An 11,717-nucleotide genomic window follows, 5' to 3' on the forward strand; every position below is an offset into this window, starting at 1 on the left:
GCGGTTATACACCGTACCCGCCACGGTTGCAAACGGCAGAGGTTATATCCCTTGATGATGATTAAGCATTCAAACACTACACGTGTTGTTCCTTCTCTAGAAAACACAGCGAGCCTAGGTGGCGTGTTCCACCGTTTGTGAACAGGCCAACTCTTGGCGTTTTCAGGCCTAACCAATGACGCAGGAGATTCATCTCTAAAATAGCAGACGACTGGTGGCGTTTTCAGCCTCTTTAAACACTCAACTCTTGGCGTTTTCAAGCGCAGCGCGACAGCGCCGTCACCCACACGACGGCCACCACCACATGATCATACTACAGCGCACACACGGTTTGCCGCCGACGCTCGAGCGCGGCGGAATGCAGCGGCACGAACCAGAAATATATACATATATGGGATACAGTATAGAGCGCGCGGCGGCCGCGCAGCACACAGAGTCTCGGGCTCGCGAACCACACACATATATATATATATACTATATATATATAGCTAGTATATAATATATAGCTATAGAGAGAGGAGAGAGAAGAGAGAGGAAGAGCAAAACTTTATCCTAACTTAAGTGATACGCAATCAATAGTTTAAGACAGCACATCAAACTTTTTAGCATACATCGAATTATTGCGCCATGGATGCCTGCATTATATAAAATGTTTTTTATTCAATAAATGAGTGGCTAGGGACAGTTTGGTGACTATCAACTTAAAGCTTGATAGGAGTCTTTCTCCTCTCTCATCTCTCTCTACCTATATATATATATATATAAGTATAGTATATCATACTGATAGTATATCATTAATATATATCAGTGTCGCTTGTCAATTCGTAACGCCGAGTAGCCCTACCTTTTTAGCGATATATATATATATATATATATATATATATATATATATATGGGAAACGTGTTCTTAAAGCGACACCTTAGATTCAATTTAAGGAAGCGCCTCCAAAATTACATTATATGCAATCAATTTACTCGATCCACTCCATTTATTTTGATTTATACTGTTTTGGATTTTGTATAAACAAAAAGTGAGGCATACCGGCCGTAGTTACCCATACATCAAGTGATTGTAACATCACCGATTTTACGCAAATATAACTAAAGAGATAATGAAAAATGTGTTAGAAGTATTAATCATCATGATTTTTATTTTGTAGATGTTTTGAAACATTTATATCATAATGAATGGAGCAGATCATCAATTGGAATAGTTTAATCCAAGAATCAAGAGGCACTTCCTTAGATTCGCTAAAATAAAAACGTGATCTTAAAGAAGTAGTTAGAAACATTTAGCTTTTTTGTGTTAAATTAAAATATGTACGGACTTATATGTAAATGTGTTCAGAATCCTTCTTTCCCACATGGCCTCCTTCCCTGTCTCATTCCATTTCTTTTTTGATCCGGTGAAATACTAAAAAAAAACTCTACCCTTCTCCAAATGCCGATCTCAAATCAAAAATTAAAAAAAACTCATTAATCTACTAAAGAATCCAAAACACCTAAATATTCGAAACCCATCAATGAATCCATCACTTATTCTTAGCTCGCCATTGTAAATTAAAAAAAGAACTGCAGTTCATTAATCTCCAATTTCATCTGCTTCCAAACTCTATAGACCCCAAAAACCCAAACAACCTCTGGATAGATATTTATACATCTCAAGAACTGCCATTAACAATAAACAAAAAGAAAATGATTTGAAGATGTATGATGTATGCTTTAGTTTATTTATGCAATTTGTAGAGAAAGGAAAGACTATGCATTTTTCGCAATGTTCTTTCATAATTTATGTGGCGAAATTAAGAGATGGCTGAATGAAGACATGGGTTCTCATGGTGTTGAATTCGGTGAGGAAGAACGGAAGCCAGATTGGGATTTGTACCTTTTGCGCATAGGCCCATCGTTTTTCAAAAATCAAGTCCCTTATTTCTCTCTATGCAAGCTGTCAATTGCTACACAAATCCTAATCTGAATTTTAAATAACAAATAAAACCACGCCACATGGCATTAGTGTAGGTAACTTCCTACGTTGCAGCTCACCTCCCGTTTTCTCATATGAGCATATATGTGTATATATATGAGCAATACGAAGGAACTTGGTACCAAGCACAACTTTTTGTGCTTTGTAGTAAGGTGGCACATTTTCATTCACTCACTCAAATGGGGGACCACATTCACATAGATTGGAAAGTGAATAGGATTGAGATACCTCACTACCAAACACAAATTTTGTGCTTGGTACCAAGTTCCTACATATATATACACACACATATACATAGTATACTATGTATATTTATGTATTAAAATAAATAATTAACATAAGATCAATATTGTTTTTTCATTTACATAAGATCAATATAGAAGAAATAGATGTGAAGTGTAGAATATATGTACTAGGAGTGTATGAGGATTGTTTTAATATAAAACATACATTATATAATTGAGTATACGCCTGAATAAACATATGCATGTATACAAGAAGTGTCCAAGAACTTTCAGTATGGGTACAGGTACGTGTCGGGTATGGGTACGACTTCCGATTTGAAGTACCTAGCTAACATAGGTTATCACATAGATTAATATCAATGCAACAAGTAGAAACTAATACAAAGGGAGAATCCAAAAGGCATACCCTCTGGTGCATATCCTCCAACTCATCCATGGGCGAAGCTTTATCAGACATAGCTTGTGGGGTAAGCTTTAAATTTTCATCTAGGTATAAGAAGATATCATTAATACATAGCATCAAAGCGTCCAATCTTCTATCTGATGCAGGAAAGGCTGCCTGCCATTAAATGACAAAGTCAACTTTACATAAACAAACTATTAATCACGGAACCAGTCTTCTCGCATCTTTCATGATTTTTCAGAACTTGACGCTACTTTTAGTACCCAAACTACTTTGTACCAAATTTACAGGCCAAATTGTAAAATTTCATCAGTACCCAATCTATGACTAGAATGTGAAGTGACCATTTTTAGAAATAAATTTGCATTTTTGGTCCATAAAGGCTTATCAAGAAAATACATTTTCCAACCAAACTATGGACAGATTTAAAGAGAAGAAAAGAGATCAACACGTGTGATATGTAACCCAAATATCAATGACTGTCATGTGAAAGAAATTTGCTCAAATGTATAAATATATGATATTATTTATCACAAATTGTCAACATTTCAACATATGTGAGCATTGATCTGTTAAAATCTTTTAGAAATATGCAATCAGTTAAACAAAAAGATAATTTTGAACTTTAACAATATCTGGATGCTCCCATCAGGATTTGGCCCAAACTTAGGATTGGAGTGACTGCTAAGTACCGAGCCCACTAAATTGAACATCTAAATTTTCATATTTACTTAAAAATGACAACAAGTCAGCAACAAAATGTGCTGAATATCTATTCGAAGAAATCAAGTGAATATAAATGGAGAAAAATTAATGCCTATGTCATTTAAATAGAGATCAACACTTAACTGACACATTGTAGGGCACTTTGAATTAAAAAAACTCTTAAATTTTTTTGATTGTACTGAATATCAAACAAGTGAAAGGTAGAGGTAAAAATTAACCAAACATCCTTGTAGACAACAAAGACCAGCGAAACAGAGAGAAAACTTAATATTGATTATAACATGCAAGTAAAAACACAAACCTCTAAGGATCTCTTGGCAGCTTGAGAAACCTCAAAGATCGGGTCAAACTGAGAAAACCACCAAGGTCCCATCAAAGACTTCAAATGAGGGACCAACCCTTTCCTGCAGAAGTATCAGTAAGATGAGTTTTCGAAAAAGCTGCAACTATAAGCATTAGGATTTCAAGAAAGCATGCCGTCACCAATTTGTCCGTGTCGTAAATTGATCAAATACTGACATACATCCCCAAATATGTGACATGCTTAACATTTAGGAAGCAATTTGATTAAGAGATTTAAAATACAGGGCAGGAAAATGGAAGGAATTCTGTGGCAGTATCCACCCAAATTGTTACATACTGCATAAGAGAAAGAAACTGAAAGCAACTTTAAGATATAAAGCATGGGCTGTTATTCTTAGCTAGCAACTACTCTAGAAAATCTAGGATCCCAATGTCCCTCCTACCTTCTAGATTGAGGTGACTCTGGTATTGGATAATGATCCAGATATGAGTAATATAAGTACAAGGAAGTTTAAGGCCATAATAGTTAAAAAAACACAGATCAAGTGATATCAAAGATATCCAGAAGTTACAAATTCAATATAATGAATAAAGTACATAAGTTTGCCTATGTTCAATGAAATGGACAAGCTATGATTCATGCATTAGATTTTAACTTATTCTTGGATGAATCACTTATATGTCTTTGACATTTTCGGAATATAACACAAATAGTGGATACAGATACCCCCTCTTTAATGAAGTATCCATGTAAAAGAGCCAGGCAATATTTTCTCATGAATATAAAAGAAACATTATCACACATAAAGAAAAGAAAACAGAAAGCAAAGCTGAGCATGAGCACGAGATAAACGTATACCTGACAGTAGTCACAAGACTAGTCATGGCATCATGAGTAGCCCGACGGACCTCTCTATTATAATCAAGCAAGAGCCTTCTATATTCAAATGCCTATAAACAAGAAAAAATTGTTGTAATTTTAACATATGCAGTAATTCACAATATTTAAAAAATTGTGCATCGTTGACTTGAAAGGCAGACCGCATATTAAAAAAGAACCATTTCATTCTTAGAATGAAAACTAGATATGGACTACGTTACTCGGACACGGTGGTTTGGCCGTCGTACCGGCGTCGATACGACCCGACACCGATCCGGGTACGAAATACGGGTCGGATACGGTGGTTGGCACTCGGATACGGCAAGCTTCGAGGGACGAGCTTCGAGGGAGGAGTCGACGAGCTTCGAGGAGGAGTCGATGAGCTTCGAGGGAGGAATCGACGAGCTTCGAGGGAGGAGTCGACGACGAGCTTCGAGGGGAGACGAGCTTCGCGGGAGAACAGTGACAACCTGAGCCCTAGAAGCCTAGCCCTTTGTAAATAAAAAAATTGTATACTTGTAATATTTTGTATGGGTAGCATTTGTATGGGTAAGGGTAACATTTGTAAATAAAAAATTTGTAAATAAAAGTTGTAATATTTACCTTGTAATATTTATATGGGTAGCATTTGTAAATAAAAAATTGGACTAGGATTGTAATATTTTGTATACTTGTAATATTTACCTTCCATTTCAACAATATACTTGTAATATTTTGAGGAATGCTTGTAATATTTTGAGGAATGCTTGTAATATTTTTTTTTATTGTCGTATCCCCGTACCCGTGTCGAAATTTAGGACGGTGTCCCCGTATCTAAAATTTTCAGAAATTTCGTATCGGACACTCGGATCCGCACCCGTATCGGATACTCGTACCCGAGTCCATGTAACGTAGGATATGGATGAACTGAAGATGAAACTATCCATAAATTTGGTAGCAATAACCAGTTTCTTTATTTTCTTGCCAAATTATAGCTGGAACAAACACATGTTTACTGTGGAGAATGTGCTAGCAGTCAGGTGAAGAATCTCCCTCCAAGTGAAAAATGGTCGTCCTGTTGCTCAACCTCCACCCAACAATAGCCACGTATGTTTCTCACAACATGAACTAAAAAAATATTCTCAGAAAAACAATGTAACTTATGTTGTGAGTATCTGTATTCAATTCTTTCCAACATTCTAATAACATTTGCATGCTCTTTTAAAATCTAGACAACATGATAGAGCCCAACTCCTTGTATGTCGCTCCTTCTACTAGTCCTATTACGTTCATTCATCAGTTAAATAACACGACCTGCATTATGCAGCTAAATTAACACAGAGAAGATCCAAGGTACCCAGTATGGGAAACAGTGCATGATATTTGCACAGAAATTATTGAAGAATGGAACTTCTGGTGGTCATATAAAACCAATTCCCATGATGAGGTATCTCATAAATCATAATGAAGAAAAAACATAAATTGGATTAGGATAAAAATGATAATAAGTAGATCAATGTGCCTATGAAGACGCCTATGAATGTCACACAAAGCTTTATACAAGTTTCTGCCACATGCTGAATCATGGCAAGGCCAAGCAAAAAGATCTCCTATAAGTTGTCACTAGTCAATAAGATAGTAACATCAAGCTTCACAAATAAAGTGGAACTGTAATTGAAATTTAAGCTTCAACATAGCCTCTCCAAATGAACTTGAACATCGTTATGAGACCTTAACGATATTATAAAACATGTAAGCATATATTTGTTTTTTTTTCTCATATTTATGTTGTGTGTCTTCATGCATCATTGACACTTGACAGGATAATTGTTACTCACTAGTGTATCAAGAAAGTCCACACACACAAGCAATTACAATGGCCAAAATAATTGGCAGCCAGAAAGACATCGGAATAGTACGAAGGCTCAAAAGTTTATAGATAATAACCTTACATAGTTGTTGTTTGTTGCACAAATGGTAAAACATTTATAGAAGTGGAAAATAAATCCAGTTGAATATTCAAAGGTTCCCCAACGCAAAAAACGATCAACTTGGTAAGCAGCATATTACGTGTACCAATAATGCGAGATATACCAACGATGGCATCAAACAACGGAATCCAACACATTATCAGGTAGAAGAATCATACCCACTGCGGAACAATTTGCGCAAGTTCCTCTCCAGACTTTTGCTTAAACAGTAAGCACAGTGCAGCTAGAGCTTTGAGCTGCACATCAAGTCATGCGCTGTATTTGTTAGCAGAAATTCAAAAGAACTAAAAGTTTATGGATTCAGTAATTACTAAAGTATTAACAGAACTGCAGTAAATTCAGTGATATACCTTTGTAGTGGGATCCTTTCTTCCAAGCCTCTTCAAGTGCTGTACTACTTCACTATCCACATCCTTCACACAACAAATCAACATCATCATTAGAGAAACATTAAACCTCTGAACAAAATTTTTAACAGTAAAAATGCTGAAATTGAGACTGATACCGAGAACGAAGTGGATTCTTCTGAAGAAGTCGGGGGATCGATCCGAGAACTTCCAAGGTATCCTCCGAATCCGACGCCCGAGGCTCCTGAAGGCAACAACGAGGCCGCCAAACTGCAAATTTAAGGGGAAATACGGATTAAATCCAGAAAAATTCGTTAAAAATATTTAGATGAACGGAAGCTATTTTGAGAGAGAGGAAAAGGGGGAACCTGCTGCTTGAAGGTCGATTCTTGCTTCGTTCTCCCTTCTGCTTCCCCATTTTTTACGATCGATGAAAGAAACCCTAGAAATGGTGGAGGGCTCTTTAGAAACCCTGAGTCGGCGAGAGAGAGGAGAGAGAAAATAGAAGAGAAGAAGTGTGCTGATTTTATAGGTGTCCTAAATTATGGAACGAAGACGGGAGTCCGCAACCACAGGCGGCGACCGCAGCAAAGACAGCCGCGCATAAAACTAACAATTTCTTGGGGTCTAAATGTCTAATGTCGTAGGGTTTTGCTAACGTTGGTTTGTATTTTGGTCCCTCAAGGCCTTGAAATTTATATTAAGTACTCCAATTGGTTACTCTTCAGTCTTGACTAGGGGCGGAAACGAACCAAATAATTAACAAATAGTTTGATAATTGTTCGAATAACTATTTGGTCGTATTCGATCGGTAGTTCATTTAACCCTAAACAAATATTTTTTTAGTATTTGAGCTTATTAACAAATAGAATTTAACCAGATGTACATTCGATTTGTTTGTATATTAAATATTCGTTTAAAATTTGATCACAGCTTATTATTTGTATTATTTCACATATAATTATTAGGACTCATGTTTATGAGCCTACTCTCTAATCTAGTTTTGATGATTTAACAAACAATTTATAACTATGTGTTTCTAGTGTTTTGTGTTTCTCATATACACGGGTCAATGATATCTGAAATGAAGCCAATACAAATCAAGTCAAAGATTCAAGAACAAGCTTCATATGCAACTATTTGGGTATATTAGTTTAGGATTTTATATATTGTGTGTAAATACTTTAAGCTCGATATTCTTACACATACACATTCTTTGTTTTATCACAAGTTGGTTATTTTTATGAAAATATTGTGTTATTGGTTTATGGACAAAATTATTCATGTATACATCTTTTATTAAGTCTATAAATCAATGTAAAAAGGCTTCATAACTTGGTTTAAGTCAAATGTCAAAAATCAAGAGTTTTATATAAACATGTATTTGTGAGTCTTTGCAAAACAAAGAGTTTTCACACACGGGAAATGATATTTCAAAATTTTCTTTTATAACATGCTCATTTTCATGTTTATAAACGTTCCCAGAATTTTACTATTTTTGAAACTTATTTGTTATTTTTAATTGTATTTTGAAAGTTAGATTTTTGAAAATCAATGTTTTTGGAAAGTATCAGTTTTCGGTCGACCGAACACATGGCTCCGGTCGACCGACCAAAGATAATTTTTTTAGCAGTTGTTCTCATGGTTTTTCAGTCAACCGACAAACTTGTTAAGTCGACCAATAGACACCCATCGATCGACCGAAACAAGTTCATCAGTCGACCGAATGAGCTCAAGTCTTTTTAAGTCTGCCAACGGTCATCTAGTCGGTCGACCAACCGTGGTCTATCGGTCGACCGGAGATACTGTAACGCCTAGCTTTCCAGTTTGCTGATTTTTTGGATTTTTATCTTTTTCCTTAGATTTTCTTGGTTTTTGGGATTTGCTTTGTGAATATCTTATATATCCATTACCCTCTAACTTATGAACTATCTAAGAAAAGTTTTAAAATAAGTTTACAATGGTTTAAGTTTGTTTAATTGTGTTTTCCAAGTGTTTATGTGAAGAGGTTTTTACAACAAAAAGAGGAGATCATTCTTTCGTGTTTGGGCTTCAATCTCAATCTCCCTCTCTTGTTTTAGAGAAGTTTTACTAAACTTAATTTCTAGCTTATATTTACATTTGTTGTTGATTTTCTTATTCATTAAGCTAGATTTTATATTAAGTTTAGCTTGTTTATTGCTTATTATTTCACACACAACCATTGAGCTTGAGTATTTTCATATATTGTATAATTTGAGTTGTGGGTGTGATTAAGTGAGCTTACACTTAGTTCTCATCTTTGTAACAGAGAACAAACCATTTTTATTGTGCTTAATTATGAGATCACATTGTAATACACAAGTACATCGAGAGGAGTGGTTGGTGAGAGACGTGATTGATTCCAAGAGGAGTGGCGTCAGTTGTAAAGCCTAGAGAAATGGTATAAATCCGAGCACTTGAGGAAGGCAACACGTGAGAGGCCAACACTTAGAGAGTGTGTTGTGTGATTGTATTGTGATAGTTGTAAATGTTTATTGGTGAGCGTTAAAAACAATTGTGTAGTTATCTTTTGAGATAGTGAAGATTCTCCTCGAGAGTGGGGAGGGGAGACGTAGGTCGAGAGTGACCGAACTCCGTGATCACATTGTTTGTTTGCGGTTGTCATTTGCGCACTATCTCATTTGCATCTTGTGTTCATGTTTATTTCACCCTTGTTTAATTACATATCCTTGCTCATATCTTATTGAATATCATACTTGCTAGGATAGATTACTAATAAGTTTTATATTGTCGAAAATTTTATTTGGTATCAGAGTTTGGTTCTCTTGATTCGTGGCTTAATCACCTAGAGTCAAAGATCCAAATTCATTATATCTTGTTAATCTAGTTTTGAGATTATTTCATATTGCTTGCATAATATATCATGGATATGCTTGGTGCATCTAGCTTAGGTTATGATATTAATATTGCTTTTAGAATTGATAATTTCCCCTATGCATAATGGTGTGTTAGATTTAAACTTTTTGTTAGATCTAGACATTTCGATTTGTGGGAATAATCGATTGTGCTTATATTGTACCCACTTCGGAGATATCCAAGTGAAGTAAAGATGATAAAAGAATGTTTACTATGAACAAGCTCTTGTTAGAGTTTTTATTTAATGTTTTTGACTCATCCATATCTAACAAGCTTGATTCTTTTGATAGTGCTTACACATTATGGAAATTTATAGAAGTACATCAAGAGAACTTGGAGAAGATCCGACGCACCTGGGCGGATTCTACTTCAAGTGGTATTACAGCGTCATCATGCACACGGCCACTAGGCGATAGCCCTAGTGAGGTATGTGAGTTTGATTTTGAAAGTGATTTAACTATTGATGAACTCACATGTGCTTATGAGAAATTAATGCATGCCTACAAGAAGTTGCATCTTAATTTTATTGATTTGAAAAGCAAGCATGTAAATATAAAATCCAATCACGAGACACTAGCCTCTAAGTTTGATATCATTGCTAATGAAAGTGTTAATCTTAAATAATGCAATGAAAAATTAAAATTGGAAATTGCTAGTTTATCTCATGAGAAAAATAATGTCATATTAGAAGTAGAGAATATTAAAAAAAATAAGTTTAATTCTTTCAAAAATGATCATGAATGTTCTACTTCTAACAACAATGCCTTTGTGCAAGTAAATAACTTGAATCATGTTAATAATCGCATATCATCTTTAGATTCAACATTAAAAACATGCATTGCAAATAACAATAAGCTTATGGACTTGTGTGTAAAGTCCCGTGTAAACTCTTCCAAGACCCCTACACACTATGCACATATGTATAATAAAATTTATAAGTGTTCTATTTGCGGTCGAAAAAGCCATCTTGCTAAGTTTTGTTATGATGCACAAAAATCCACCAAATCCAATAGTTTTGACACTTGTGCATCCCATCAAGCGTCATCACATCATACACATACACATGCTCACAAAGCTCATCACAGACATGCTATTGTGTGTAAATGTGATTTTTGTGGTTGTTTTGATCATTTGACCAAATTTTGTTTTGATTTGAAAAGAGTTTATGTAGGCTGTCTAAAAATCACAATAGATAGCTTATCCCCCATCAAACACCGATGATGGAAGTTACAATCTGACGACTTCCAGAAGGCTATAATTTGAGGACCTTCACGACAACTGATGAAAGCTCCAATTCAACAGCCTTCACAATCAACATCGGGAGTTACAATCTGACGACTCTCATATTTTCAAGGAGCCAAGACGAAGATTACAAGAGGACGATCTGTGCAAAGCTCTAGCAAAAGAGACTACAAATTGACGGTCTCTTCATATTAGAATACAGATATCTCTCAAACCGTAAGGAATTTGGCGAAACGGAGGAAGCGAACCAAAGCCTTTGGCTTGGTTCGGATGGCCCCGTCTCGTCAAGATAGCCGATTTTCATATATAATTCGTCTAATTCCGACTTACGGTTTGAAAGTTATGACCTGTTCTTCGCAGCAAATTATGTTCTGAGGTCCATCTGCAAGACTGGACTTCATCAGAACATTGGACTTAGCCTGAAGCCCGCCAAGCCCGCCTAAGGTTCGCCTCTGCATTACAGAGTCAAAGCGCACATGCTCAACTCTGCGTTTTCAACATCAAAACGCAGAGTTAATCGTTAAAATAGCACAACTGTGCGTTTTCAGCCTTTAAACAGGCCCAACTCTGCGTTTTCAGACTAAAACGCAGAGTTCATCCCTAAAACAGCACGAACTGTGCGTTTTCAGCCGTTAACAGGCTCAACTCTGCGTTTTCAACATTAAAACGCAGAGTTAATCTCTAAAACAGCACAACTGTGCGTTTTCAGCCTACAACAG

General features: G+C 35.8%; 1 protein-coding gene across 2 annotated transcripts in view; it reads right to left on the reverse strand.

Moving 5' to 3' along the window:
* The window catches only part of LOC109848900 (E3 ubiquitin-protein ligase listerin), a 25,575-nt gene extending 18,130 nt beyond the window's left edge, over nt 1–7,445 (reverse strand). For both annotated transcript variants that reach the window (XM_020418622.1, XM_020418621.1), the window contains exons 1-7: nt 7,227–7,445; nt 7,017–7,128; nt 6,862–6,924; nt 6,670–6,747; nt 4,521–4,612; nt 3,660–3,762; nt 2,636–2,788 (exon numbers count right to left, since the gene is read on the reverse strand). In XM_020418622.1, the coding sequence (XP_020274211.1) occupies nt 2,636–2,788; nt 3,660–3,762; nt 4,521–4,612; nt 6,670–6,747; nt 6,862–6,924; nt 7,017–7,128; nt 7,227–7,276 (651 nt within the window). In that variant the 5' untranslated portion in view covers nt 7,277–7,445. The remainder of the gene's footprint in view (nt 1–2,635; nt 2,789–3,659; nt 3,763–4,520; nt 4,613–6,669; nt 6,748–6,861; nt 6,925–7,016; nt 7,129–7,226) is intronic.

Source organism: Asparagus officinalis, chromosome 7 (assembly GCF_001876935.1).
Source record: "Asparagus officinalis chromosome 7, Aspof.V1, whole genome shotgun sequence".
Lineage (NCBI taxonomy): Eukaryota > Viridiplantae > Streptophyta > Magnoliopsida > Asparagales > Asparagaceae > Asparagus > Asparagus officinalis.